Genomic DNA, 14,614 nt, shown 5'->3' with positions numbered 1-14,614 from the left:
ACTTCAAAGACAGCAGGAACGCACAAAGCCTATGGCAGGGCATTCAGGCCCTCACGGACTACAAGCCCGCGCCACAGAGCTGTGAGAGCAACATCCCTCTGCTCAACAACCTGAACCGCTTCTTTGCTCGCTTTGAAGCACAAAACAGCACCTGCCCACAGAAGACCCATCCCCCTCTACATGAGCAGCCCCTGTGCCTCTCTGCCGACAGCGTGAAGAGGACACTTGCTGCTATCAACACCCGTAAGGCAACAGGTCCAGACAACATCCCAGGTCGTGCGCTGAAGGACTGCGCAGGGGAGCTTAAGGATGTCTTCACAGACATCTTTAACACTTCCCTGAAGCAAGCCATCGTCCCATCATGTTTCAAAGCTGCCACCATCATACCTGTGCCGAAGAAAACTGCTCCATCCTGCTTCAATGACTACCGCCCTGTGGCACTGACACCCATCATCATGAAGTGCTTTGAGCGGCTTGTCATGTCACATATCAAAGCCATTCTCCCCCCCACCCTGGACCCCTTCCAGTTTGCATACCGAGCCAAGCGGTCTACAGAGGATGCAATCTGCTCTGCCCTCCACCCAGCCCTCACCCACCTGGAAAAAAGAGACTCATATGTGAGATTGCTGTTTATAGACTTCAGTTCTGCATTCAACACCATAATACCACAACAACTCATCTGCAAACTTGACAAACTGGGACTCAGTACCTACCTCTGCAACTGGCTACTGGACTTCCTCTGTCAGAGGCCCCAAGTAGTACGTGTTGGCAACAATACCTCAAGCAGCATCACACTGAGCACAGGGGCCCCCCAAGGCTGCGTGCTCAGTCCGCTGCTCTTCACCCTGCTGACGCATGACTGCACTGCAACCTACAGCAACAATCACATAGTGAAATTTGCTGACGACACAACTCTGGTGGGTCTCATCACCAAGGGCGACGAGACTCAATACAGGTTGGAGGTCGACCATCTGACCACGTGGTGCAGGGACAACAACCTCCTGCTGAACGTCAGCAAGACCAAAGAGATTGTTGTTGACTTCCGGAGAGGTCACACCCAACACCTGCCACTGACCATCGACGGTGCTGTGGTGGAGAGAGCGAGCAGCACCAAATTCCTGGGGGTGCACATCAGTAAAGACCTCTCCTGGACCACCAACACTGCATCACTGGCGAAGAGAGCTCAGCGCCGCCTGTACTTCCTGCGGAAACTCAGGCGAGCAAGTGCTCCACCAGCCATCATGACCACATTCTACCGAGGCACCATCGAGAGCATCCTCTCCAGCTGTATCGCTGTGTGGGGCGGAAGCTGCACTGAATACAACAGGAAAGCCCTGCAGCGCATAGTGAACACAGCTGGAAGGATTATTGGTGCTTCACTTCCCTCCCTGAAGGACATTTACACCACCCACCTCACCCGCAAGGCGACCAAAATTGTGAGTGATGCAAGTCACCCCGCTCACAATCTGTTTGATCTACTGCCCTCTGGGAAGAGGTACAGAAGCCTGCGCTCCCGCACTACCAGACTCACCAACAGCTTCATACACCAAGCCGTAAGGATGCTGAACTCTCTCCCTCCTCTCCCCCCTCCACCCTCAGCTACATAACATCCTGGACATTGGAGCCAAAATGGCCGCCTGCACTACTCCACTTGCACACTTGTACACTTGTACACTTTACAACTGGTGTTGTTGTCCTGAAAACACAACACTTCTGCTGCTCTTACATAACTGCACCACTATGCCACTTTCTTCTTACTTAGGTCAAACAGAACTATAGTCAATAAAAATAGTATTTTTATTGACTGTCTATGCACAATTTCAACCACATTTTGCTGCTCTTATTTTTTCATTATTATATGTGCCCTCTTATTTACTTATTTACTTACTTTTTTGTTTACTTGAATGTCATGTTTGTCTGTGGACCTAAATTGGTAAAATATGTCTTGTCTTCACCGTGGGATAGTGAGAAACGTAATTTCGATCTCTTTGTATGTCTGGAACATGTGAAGAAATTGACAATAAAGCTGACTTTGACTTTGACTTTGACTTGTACCAACATGTAGTTAAATGGCGAAAATGGCCAAAATCTGCCTAAAATCATGATAATTCAATGCATTTGTGGTACCCCTAGACAAAGTTTAATCTTTCTAAGATTTCACAGATATACTCTGTGCATGAAATGGAATATGGAAAACCACCATAGAAATTGCAGAAAGGATTTGAGGGGCATTTGATGCACCCTAGTGTGCGTGCATGTGCATGTGCTTGTGTGTTTGCCTGTTTATGTGCCTGTGTGTGTGCATGTGCATGCATGCGTATATATGTCTACTGTGTGAGTATGTGTCATACATAGGATTACTCTGAATGTATGTGTGTGCGTGTGTATCTGTTTATGCACATGTGTGCATATGGAATGGGTTTACATGACCCCTGGAGGCAAACATACGCAAAAAAGTCATCCTAGGCCCTACCCTCCTTTCGGGGGGTCCAGTCCAGCGGGGGGGCTACAGATCAAAACGAAAAACAATGGTTCCATGCTATCCATGTGGGGTTACATGCCCACCAAGTTTCGTGCACCCCAGTCTTTCAGTGTCCCGGGAATCCTTGTTGGTGTACGGTCACTAAATGTACACATAAATTATTTTATTGTAAGGCCCCCCCATGAACGAAAGTCCACGAAACTTGGCATGCATTCGGAGGGTGTCATAATGATCCTACACTTTCAATTTCGTGCAGTTTTGACCATGTCAGCCAGAGATTTTGTGATGAAAACACCTAATGTTTTGCTTTTTAATTTTTAACTAGGGGGCGCTATACATGAAATAAGTGGTAATGGCCCTACGGTTTTCGAGATATTCACAGAAAACTGTCTCTGGCCACCTACAGGCCAGTTGGTGTATAGTAACATAAATTAATTTATTATGTGGCTCCCCATGAACGGAATTCCACGAAACTTGGCATGCATTCAGAGGGTGTCATAATGATCCTACACTTCCAATTTTGTGCAGTTTTGACTATGTTTGGTCACAGATACCGGCGATTACAACACCTCATTTTTACTTTTTTGTGTTTAACTCATTGAGTGCCAATGCGTTGAGTGCCATAAACGTAATATTACGTTTTTAGCTTTTTTTTTAAATTACGAAACTAGACACTCTAACACACCTTATATGTGATTTTGGGAACTCTGTGATGAATTGAAATGAAATATATGACGATCGTGAAACTCATGAAAACGCACAATCTGGACATTTTATCTGGACATTTTATCATAACTCGGTTGCCGCTTTGGGTCGAATCAATGACGCATGCACGTCAGGTCAAAACCAGGCCATTTTCGTGGGTCTATCACTAGGTGGCAGTCTCGCCAGGTCTCGCTGATCACTTCCCGGAACGTTTACACAAGTAAGTAACAGGCAACACTTCATATTTCATGAAAGACGTTATATCTCCATTTCTAGAAAAAAAACAGCGATTTTGATGAAAACTAGCCACTGTTTAGCTTGGGATTTCTCAGGAACAGAGGCGCGTAGAAATACACGGTTTGCACCCACCGAGAGCTTAAAGCCTCACCTTTTAATCAAGCTATTGTATGTGTTCATAGCTATAACACAGAATATGCTGTGGCTGTACAAAAATCATCAACAATGGTCTAGATTGCTGGCACTCTAGGACAAAGCTCCCGAAAACAGCTTGGCATTCAATGAGTTAACTAGGTGGCGCTATACATGAAAATTAGTGGTTATGGAATGGGTTGACATGGCCCTTTGAGATCAACATAAAAAAAAAATGGTCCTCCTAAACCCTACGGTTCTCGAGATATTCACAGAAAACTGTCTGCCCTGCCCTACCCTCCTTTCGGGGGGTCCAGTCCAGCGGGGGGGGCTACAGATCAAAACGAAAAAAGCTTTGCTGCGCGGCGGTCATAATATATGCGTCCGAATTCACATCTATTATTCTCTGCTGAATAGCTCTCGGAGTACTTATCTCACATACATCAAGATGTCAAACAAAAGAGCGGAACTGGAGCTTTCCAGTGATATTAGCGGCTAGGTGCTGTGAAAAACGGTTCACGTGAAAATGAACGTTGGGCATACATGACATTTCATCATATTTGCATTCACAGCACACAGCACTTCGTCCTTCTCCACCCATTACTGTCGGTGGTATACAGTATCTCACAAACTCAACGCATGGTAAATCATATAGGCTATCAGAATAAACAGCAGACCTTACCGAACACGACAATATGAAGCATTCTATTGTACAGTAGCCGTTCCCGTTCCTGAGTTTTGAAATTGCAGCAAATTTCTACATGGTATCCAACTTTGGGCTGAAATTCTAATGTAGCCTAATAGCAGTCCAAGCAACTGTGCTTTTGAATAGATATTTCTACCAGCATGCTTCAGGTGACATGAATGCAACAATCATGAGACACAAAGTATTTTCACTTGACATAAAGGCTGACATAATATATATGCATGCATGATCATCATATTTTCCCAGATATGGGTAGCCTGTTGTCTTGAAAACGATATGAAAACGATATAGCCTAGCATAATAGATATGGGTAGCCTGTTGTCTTGAAAACGATATAGCCTAGCATAATAGATATGGGTAGCCTGTTGTCTTGAAAACGATATAGCCTAGCATAATAGATATGGGTAGCCTGTTGTCTTGAAAACGATATAGCCTAGCATAATAGAGGGCCCTTACAATGACCAAAGACCTTAGTAGTACAATTACACTGAAAATACTAAGGAAGGACTTAGTATACTGAAAGGACTCATTTGATATTTTACAGTGGGTCAAGCTTGATCTGTATGCAGTAGTCTAGGCCTAAAAACAAAAACCTCTGAGCAGCAGATCAGCCAGTCCCCCGCTGAAAATGATCAGCCCGAAATTAGCTATGACTACAGGGACAAGTAGGAAGGATAATAGTGTTAACTTTAAATTATATGGTTATTTTATGTAAGAAAGAACTGTATATGACTGCAGTAGCTACATGATCAACCTATATGGCTTGTTTGCTCAGAAGTGGGTGTAGTAAAGGAGCAAATCGCCATGTAAACATGTAAACAATAGTTCAATATGCCTCTTAGTGGAATTTTGGGATACATTTCAAATGCTTTATTTCTTCCTTCCTGTTTTTGTTATGAACATTATCAACCTATCCTTGTGGAATAGTGGAATATTGGTAGCCTACTAATAAAAACTACAGGATAGTAAGAGCTGAAATGTTGCTTCTATTTATCTAATTTCCACCACCACTAAAAAAGTGGGCCGGTCATGGGCGTGAAACTCCCGGGCTGAAAAGTGGCCCCACTCTGACCCTGGTGGGTACTATTAATTGAAATCCCTAATCCCTAACTTTTCATTTCAGTTCATGAAATGTGGGGTGATGACAGCAACCCCCCTGCCACTGGCAAGATAGGCGTACAATATCAGTCCCCGCACACTGTTGTTATAATTAGCAATATAATCAGCATGGTGACATGGTGTCCCTGTTAATATAAATTAATTGAAGCCCTTTTAAGGTGTGATGATTTTTTTTTCGGCGGGCTCTATAGAATGGAATCTCACTGCAACAATGAACAGAGAACTTCTCGATGCACATGATGTGCATGAAAAGAAAAATTATGTTCATTCACAGAAATGGAATGTGCATCATGTTAGTTTAGAATAGGCTATTTAGGCATTTGAACCCAGGATGCAGTGCAGCCTGCCATAGTTTTATAGGCTATGCTGACAAGTGCTGCAGATCAGTCTCTAAGGCTATGCCCTCTTAGCAGACTTTTAACATATCATAGCCTGTGCATGTGTTATGTAACTGAGTTGATGTATGTTTTAAGTAATGGGATAAATATTATTTATGTATGGATTTCTATGCAACGTCACAAAAACATGCGTGGGCAACAATGCTCTCCATGAAAAGAATAAAATGAGTTTTTGTGCTGAAAACTGCACCAATTCGAAATCACCATGGTTAGATTGTTCAATATGTTCAATATCCCTAACGGAATGCATGTCTTCGCCAAAAATGACAAAATACGAGGTTATATTAATAATGCAAATGAACGGCAAACTCTGAAATATAGTCTGAAATGAGATGTTATTATCATTGAGACAACAGGGGTATACAAAAAAATCTGATTGTAGCTTACAGCAGCCGACTATTTAGGTTAAGTTTATAACGTTGTGGACGGCCACCAAGCGTCTTCTGCCCCACGGCTGCGCGCGCATCTAGTTTTGTTGGTAAACGGGAAACCCGTGGGGTTTGGGTGACGTCGCACTCGCAGTCGCTGCCTAGCAACCGGGACAGTTGGAAAACAGAGAAGACATGAAGCTACACGGTTTTGACAGTGGGATGAAAAAGTTACTAAAAAGGCTACAAGCTGTCATAACAGTTCAGTCTACTGTAGTAAAGTTAGGTCGTACAGTCACTGAGGTCGATAGTCACGTATTATTTTCAGTATGAGTCTGTTGAGTCGACATTGCGGAGGTTAGTAGTAGCTGGATGTGGCAGTTGTTTGAGGGAAGACGTTAACGTTAGTCATTTGGTGACTGAAGCGGTAAGTGCTAGCTCTAGTGCTAACTAGATCAGCAAGAGAGTATTAACACTTTCCGGTACAAACGTCTTGGGAGCTGTTTACTGTTGATCGGGAAGGACAGAGAAGAGGGAGTCTGCCATAGTGAGACTAAGTTAACGTTAACATTACAACTTGGTGGACGTTGGAAAAGCCTCGAGTGGAAACCGTTAGCCTGGAAGCTCATCGCACGCGCAGCCAACCTTCCCAACTCAACAGCGATTGTCAGGGCAACGGTCGCCTCGCGTCTTCCCTGCCCACCAGTGACCAGTCTCCGCTGCTGGTCCTGCTAAGTGTGTGTTGTGTTTGTGTGTCGCCTAAAAGGTACTGTAGCCTACGGTTTGTTTTACACATGATTAGCGACCTAGTGGAACAGACATTCTGGAGGATCAGCACAGAAGCTGTTATCCTCTACACTGAAGGATCCTCACCGCAAAGTTGAAACACTTCAGTATGTAATCTAGAGAACCAGAAACATCAAGATGTAGTCTGGATTTATTTATTTATTTATTTATTTTTTGTGTTTATTTATTTAAACATACTTACATTTACATAAATGAGGATACATAGAATTGCATCCCTGTAATTCTAGTGTTGTTTACAAGTAGGCTACAGTATGTGTCCTGTTACTGTTACTGCAGAAGGACTCTGTAGTCCTCACTACAGGCAACAAATGAATCATGAATCAATCAATAATCAGCTAATCTAAATGCAGCATCAACTGTTTACACTGGTACCATTTTCTGTGCATTTCACTACATTTAGTCGATTTGATTCAAAGTAACCTTGCATAGTGATATGTTGAGTTCTGTCATAATTCTGTCAAATGTTGTTGCAGATTTGCTGACTGTAAACTCACAGATAAATCCTGTGAGATTGTTGCTTCAGTTCTACAGTCACCAAACTCCCTACTACAGCTGGACTTGAGTGACAATGACCTGGGGGATTCTGGAGTTCAGCTTCTCTCAAAAGGACTGTCCAGTTTTAACTGCAAAATACACACATTAAGGTGGGTATACATTTTATTATCATCTTAGATTTCCTGATTAGGGAGAAAAACCATGACAATATAACATCAATTGGTCAGCACCAAAAAGTAGCATTGAACATGCTGAACCTTATTGCTTATGCTTAGAGTTTCAAAATCTGTTTCTGGATTGGTCTAGTCCGTGACCCATTATGTTACAATAAAGTAATATGGCACGAGTGAGAGTGGCATCGGTAGCAGATATCACCATGGCTGTTATTTGCAATTAGGCACGAGGCCAGAGGCCAAGTACAGTGTGTTTTACATGGTGCCTGCACATTTATTTAGAGCACTGGAGCAGTTCTGTAGTCTATTGATATGTTCTATCATTTTTAGAACTATTAATAATAATGCCTATTCTTAAAGTCCACTGGCCAACAATGTCATTTAGGTGCTGAATAGATATAGTGCTGATAGGAAGTTTTTTCAGTTCCATTTTGACAACTGTAAAAACAAATGTGTCTAAGGAGGAGTGTGTACTAATTCAATAGATATCTCCTCCACACTTCACATCACAGTCATCATATTTAATTTACTAGAGTCTCTCTCTCTCTCTCTCTCTCTCTCTCTCTCTCTCTCTCTCTCAGGCTCTCTGATTGTCTCATCTCAGAGAAGGGTTGTGGTTTTCTTGCTTCAGCTCTGTCTTCAAACCCCTCCCATTTAAAACTGCTTGATCTCAGCTACAATAATCCTGGAGAATCAGGACTGAAGCTGTTATCTGCTAGACTGGAGGATCCTGTCTGTAAACTGGAGATACTGAAGTATGTTAAAAAAGAACCCCCATTGTTGCACATTTAAACATTCAGCACGTTTTCATGCCAGGAATAAACCGTTTTGAATCAGTCTATTGCCCAATTTCTGTTTATGTCAATATTCCGTTTAACCTGTTTACAAGCAAGTAGAATGTCACATTTTGAGCATATTGCTGATTACATAGCAATCGACATTATTCCAAATAAGTCAGTGATGCAGCCTAATAGGCTCCCAACGTCCTGACGTAAATCTCCACTGGTGGAATTCCCTCTTTTGGCTGCATAATACAACGGCTTCAGGGTCTTCCACCTATATTTCACTTGTTCAAGCGTACATCGATAGCCATCCTCATCAAGTTTTTAACAAAACGTTTTAAAAACGTCGCTATTACGACATTTTCTCCCGTTGATGAACTCTATGACGTGCACGATTACAAGACATAAGTTTGTCTACTCGTCTATCCAAAAGTGTGTGCGTTGTTTTGCCATGATTAGGAAAGTGCCAGAGAGACAATTGGTTCATGTTATCCTAATTCTGTGGGAATTGAGCATGCGCAGGCCTACAACACTCTTCCTTCTGGGAGCATATTCCGTTTAAAGTGTTTTCATGACCCAATATTCCGTTTAAAACAGGCATATGCTTTGGTTTATTAATAAACTGAATATGGCCTTTTTCGGTTTATTTCAATCAGAATAAGGTGTTTACAAGACACGCGCATATTCGGTTTATTCCCAATAAACTGATTTGAAACCGTTTATTTGCTGCATGGAACCGTGCTGATTGTCTCTATTTTGGAGACCATAATTATTTCTTCATACCGAGCGTACTGGCCTATTTTCAAATGTGTATTATATTAGCTGCTTTACACTGAAGTATATTGATCTCTTTGATGCAACATGCAATAGTGCAAATAATTAGAGGTGCATTCAAATTCGCAGGCATAGCCAAATGTTAAGGAAACTGTTTTCTGTTTGTGTGTAACTGTTCCGAGAAAGCATATTGACCATAAACATTCATGACTGTTTACCGAATCTGAACACCTCTCAGATTCCAGGCTGCAAGATTAACAGAAAGACTTGCTTGTGTTGCTGGTGGTCCCTGATCATGCATTAAATAATGTAGTTTCACTGTTGGAAAGTGCATTTGTTATTCAGAGATAGTACTCAGGTTGCTCACTAACTCTATCTAAGTAAAGGACAGACAGTGCTGGGGCTTTTTACTTCATGATTCTCCTTCTGAGAACTAAAGGAGCCTTGAGGCGTCACCTTGGGACAAGTGGGAAACTTTGTATGCGTGTATGCAAAGCATATATGTTTGTATATACATATATACACACACACACACACACACACACACATATATATATATATATATATATATATATATATATATATATACATATATACATACACACACACACACACACACACACACACATATATATATATATATATATATATATATATATATATATATATATATATATATATATATATATATATATATGTATATGTATGTATATATGTATAATTTATATATGGCAGCAGACTTTTCTGTGGGATAATAAATCACCTTACATTTCACAGGTGGCACAAATAGAAAATCAGCAGTGTTGACATCTGTCAAATGGTACATGTTTCTGACATTTTGCTTTTCTTACAGAACTGACCATGCTTCTTTAGACAGAGCACGACCACGTTTGCTGAGATGTAAGTTCTTTTTCTTTTTTATTATTGTTTATTAGCCTGGCTAGCGCCATCACTTCTCATTGAGACGTGGTCTGGGAACCAAACGTTCATTTTCGTATTTGAAAAAAATGCCCAGATCCGTTTATTGGGTGCCACGGATGTCTATCAAATGCGTCTGTGCATAGCTCATCATCGTCTTGCTTTCCCCCCTTGTTCTGTGATTGATTCCCTATCTGAGGCAAAAATTAGGGCGGTAGTTTCCTTAACAGCGTGAATCAAATCGCGCGCAAGGCAGCATGGGAACACCCAGGCTAATTATTTATTGTGTTGGTAGATTGTTTGTTGGTAGATTGAGTAAGAGTGTGTGTGTGTGTGTGTTGGTAGATTGGGTAGAAGTGTGTGTGTGTGTGTGTGTGTGTGTGTTGGTAGATTGGGTAGGAGTGTGTGTGTGTGTGTGTGTGTTGGTAGATTGAGTAGGTGTGTGTGTTTGTGTGTGTGTGTGTTGGTAGATTGAGTAGGAGTGTGTGTGTGTGTGTTTGTGTGTGTGTTGGTAGATTGGGTAGGAGTGTGTGTGTGTGTGTGTGTGTGTGTGTGTGTTGGTAGATTGAGTAGGAGCGTGTGTGTGTGTGTGTGTTGGTAGATTGAGTAGGAGTGTGTGTGTTTGTGTGTGTGTGTGTGTGAGAGTTGGTAGATTGAGTGTGTGTTTGTGTGTGTGTGTGTGTGTGTGAGAGAGTTGGTAGATTAAGTAGGAGTGTGTGTGTGTGTGTGTGTGTGTGTGTGTGCCTGTGTGTGAGTTGGTAGATTGAGTAGGTGTGTGTGTTGGTAGATTAAGTAGGAGTGTTTGTGTGTGTGAGTTGGTAGATTGAGTAGGAGTGTGTGTGTGTGTGTGTTGGTAGATTGAGTAGGAGTGTGTGTGTGTGTGTGTATTGGTAGTTTGAGTAGGTGTGTGTGTTGGTAGATTGAGTAGGAGTGTATGTGTGTGTGTGTGTGTGTGTGTGTGTGTTGGTAGATTGAGTAGGAGTGTGTAGGTGTGTAGGTGTGTGTTGGTAGATTGAGTAGGAGTGTGTGTGTGTTTTGTGTGTGTATGTGTGTTGGTAGATTGAGTAGGAGTGTGTGTGTGTTGGCAGATTGAGTAGGAGTGTGTGTGTGTTTGTGTGGGTAGATTGAGTAGGTGTGTGTGTGTGTTTGTGTGTGTGTGTTGGTAGATTGAGTAGGAGTGTGTGTGTGTGGGTAGATTGAGTAGGTGTGTGTGGGTAGATTGAATAGGAGTGTGTGTTCCCATGCCACCCACTCCTCTTGTCTGCATATGTGTGTGTGTGTTCCCCATATTCTGATGAGGATGTTCTCTCTGTATGTGTATGTGTGTGTGTGTGTGTGTGTGTTGTTAAGGTATGTGGGCGTGTGTTTGTATTGACATTGACTGTGTGTGTGTGTTTGTTTGTTTGTTTGTGTTGACATGGTGTGTGTGTGTTCTCATGTTCTCTCCTCCTCTCTTGTCTGCAGATGCCTGTGATCTCACACTGGACCCAAACACAGCACACAGAAATCTCTCTCTCTCTGAGGGGAACAGAAAGGTGACAGATGTGGAGAAGCAGCAGCCGTATCCTGAACACCCAGAGAGATTTGACTCCACATGGCAGGTGTTGTGTAGAGAGGGTCTGACTGGACGCTGCTACTGGGAGGCTGAGTGGAGTGTTGTTGATGGAGCTCGTATATCTGTGGCCTATAAAAGCATCGAGAGGAAAGGGGACAGTGATGACGTCATAATGGGACGGAATGCCAAGTCCTGGAGTCTGGACTGCTCTCCTGGTCTCAGTTACTCTGTCCGCCACAATAATAAACACACTGACATACCTGCCCCCTCCTCCCGCTCCAGAACAGTAGGAGTTTACCTGGACTGGCCGGCCGGCACTCTGTCCTTCTACAGCGTCTCCACTAACACACTCACCCACCTGCACACGTTCCACTCCACATTCACTGAGCCCCTCTATCCAGGGTTTTGGGTTTGGGGTGAGGTGTCCCTGCGCAAGATCACATGAGCTCCTCCTCCAACAGGTACATCCACCCTTTTCTCCCTTTCTTTCTCTCTCTCTCTCTCTCTCTCTCTCCCTCTCTCTTTCTCTCTTTCTCTACTCTCAGTCTCTACTCCCCCTTCCTTCTCTATCTCCCTCTCTCTGTCTCTCATTCTACTCCCTTGGGCTGATCCATTTTCAGATTTGTGTGTGTGTCTGTGTGTGTGTGGTTTCTATGACACTGTAATGTAATACAGGCTTGTAGGCACAAGAAGCTCTTTTACAAACAACTTTAGTAAGAGGGCATTACATTATTTTTATTTTTTTTCTTTTGAAGTTGTATGTGTATGTGTGTGTGTGTGTGTGTGGTTTGTTTAACACTGTCTCTCTATTTATCTCTCTTTATTCTCTCTACCAGTCTCTAATCCCTTCTTTCCTCCCTCTCTCTCCTCCAACAGGTACATCCACCTTCCTCTCTCTCTCTCTCTCTCTCCCTCTGAAGTGTGTGTGTGTGTGTGTGTGTGTGTGTGTGTGGTTTGTTTAACACTGTTTTCTATTTAACAAACTGCCAAAATTCAGACTTAAATTCATCAAGTCAAGACACTCCAACATTCCACAGTAACCACGTCACCGTAGCAACATCCATTGTGATGCTTGTTCTGTGGCCCTGGCAGTTGAGCAGGGCTTGTTGCTATGGCAATAGTTCCAGCTTTGGCCCATAGACTGTATAAAGAACTGCAGGAACTCCAGTCACACACACTCCTGTTCATACACATGTGTAATGCTGAGATGCTGTTTAGATATTGATATGTATATTCAGTTATATAATTACTGTTCTGGTGAAACTAAACAAATGCTGATATTGCTTTCTTTATATTATGCTCTTCTCCTGAAAATGAATGTGTGGATTATGAGAATGTTTTCAACAACAACAATATGATGTATTCTGTTCTCCGTAAAGTTTAGTTATTTGCTGAATTTCTTTGAAAAAGTTATTTGCTGATCTGAGGTGTCAGTGGTTCTATACAGTATGTGTTGACATAGCAAAAAAAAATGCTTGTTTTTCTGACTTAAAATATGTAAATAAAATGTGTTTCTGACTTTTAAATGTCTGAATAAAGATTCTGAAAGGAGATGTGATGAACCTGTTGTCAGTTGATTTGTTTCATTGTTTTCTATGCTATAACAAAACAGAATATATGTGATTTTTTATTTTGTGTTGTTTTGTTTCTTTTCTTCAAACTTCCTTTTTCCGTAGTTGGACATTTCATGCATTGACCACCAAGATCATCTCTCTATTCAGTGCAACACTGTACCAGATTAGTGTATTGCAGTAGTATAATAACTAGGGCTGTCAAAATAGCACATTAACTTTGATTAATTAATTACAGAAATATTAAGGTATTAAAGAAAATAAAGCTGCTTAATCACATTTCGTGGTGACATTTGACACAGTGCAGTTTGGCTATAGTGATTGAAGGACGCAGACGAGAAAGCTGCTTTGAATGAAAAGTTTAGCCTACGTTTTAAAAAGAACGCCCAGACTAATCCTGTTGACAGGAGCATCAATCTACTATTTCTGCAGTAAGGAATTCCCGTTGCCTACCATGGGAGTTCGTCAAGTCTGAAATATCACCAGAGCATGTTTAATAGGTAGCCTGGCTCTGGTATCACCTCAATGCAAAGCAATCTGGAGGTAGGCCTACAAGTTAGCACACCTCTTGATGATAATAATGCTAGCCGCCACCCTTGTTAAAGTTACTTTGCTAACGTAGCCTATTGTTTGCTTAGCCTATAGGCCTACCCTACGACTGACTAACTAACTAACCGACAAACTCTCTTACTAAAGACTACATTTGTTGCACACTTGAAACAAAATGTCTTCAAAAGTATGTTGAAGGTGGTTACATTTATTTCCATTCCAATAACTTCACATTGCATTTCGATTCGCACTTGTAGGCTATGCTGCATTTTTTTTGTCGTTTTCTTAGAGCCCTGCGTTTTCTTATCTTTGACTGCCACCTACTGGATAGAAAAGGAAACAACCTAATAATTACGTGAACAAAAATCTACAACATTACATTTAGCAGAAACAACATGTTTGAATGGCCATAAAAGGATAAATCATGGGGGGTATACCACACATTACCTTGGTGTTAGGGTAGCTTACTCTGCACATGCCATTGACAGTGATTTGTAGCTTCAGTCATTTGCATTTCCCCTTTGCAACCTACCCGCACCTTACGCTCCACTGATGCCCACCTCCTATCCACCCCCACTGCACATCTATTATTATTATTATCTAGTATTTGCATCATACTAAACATCTGACACCAGGAACTACTGATGCCTGAGCCAAAGGGAAAATGATCATAAAAGAGAGAAGTTGAACTTTAAAGTTTATAAAGATGGTTTGGCTCTTCATTGATTCACTCATCTGACAAAAATTGTTTTAAAGATATGTTCATAGCAAAAATGGATGCATGTGATTGATTTAGATTAATTAATCACAGAGTTTGTGGGAGTGGAAGGGAGTTCCAGAGTT

General features: G+C 41.9%; 2 protein-coding genes and 1 long non-coding RNA gene across 6 annotated transcripts in view; 2 read left to right on the top strand and 1 right to left on the bottom strand.

Moving 5' to 3' along the window:
- The window catches only part of LOC121718967 (interferon-induced protein 44-like), a 247,328-nt gene that overhangs the window by 51,357 nt on the left and 181,357 nt on the right, over positions 1-14,614 (top strand). The window lies entirely within an intron of this gene.
- LOC121718788 (NACHT, LRR and PYD domains-containing protein 3-like) overlaps positions 1-14,614 on the top strand; it is a 1,510,793-nt gene that overhangs the window by 1,367,389 nt on the left and 128,790 nt on the right. The window contains exon 21 of one of the 3 annotated variants that reach the window (XM_042103944.1): positions 7,428-7,598. The exons of the other annotated variants lie outside the window; for them this stretch is intronic. Coding sequence (XP_041959878.1) covers positions 7,428-7,598 — 171 coding nt within the window. The remainder of the gene's footprint in view (positions 1-7,427; positions 7,599-14,614) is intronic. 3 annotated transcript variants of the gene reach the window in all.
- LOC121719121 lies at positions 14,049-14,285 on the bottom strand. 2 transcript variants are annotated; one of them, XR_006034184.1, is made up of 2 exons: positions 14,219-14,285; positions 14,049-14,094 (listed from the first exon to the last, which is right to left on the bottom strand). It is a non-coding gene; the product is annotated as an uncharacterized LOC121719121 (long non-coding RNA). The 2 variants fall into 2 exon arrangements; XR_006034183.1 differs by having other exon boundaries at positions 14,049-14,091.

The sequence above is a fragment of the Alosa sapidissima genome, chromosome 9 (assembly GCF_018492685.1).
Source record: "Alosa sapidissima isolate fAloSap1 chromosome 9, fAloSap1.pri, whole genome shotgun sequence".
Lineage (NCBI taxonomy): Eukaryota > Metazoa > Chordata > Actinopteri > Clupeiformes > Clupeidae > Alosa > Alosa sapidissima.
The sequence above is the reverse complement of the archived record's forward strand: the minus strand, read 5'-3'. Positions and strand labels throughout refer to the sequence as shown.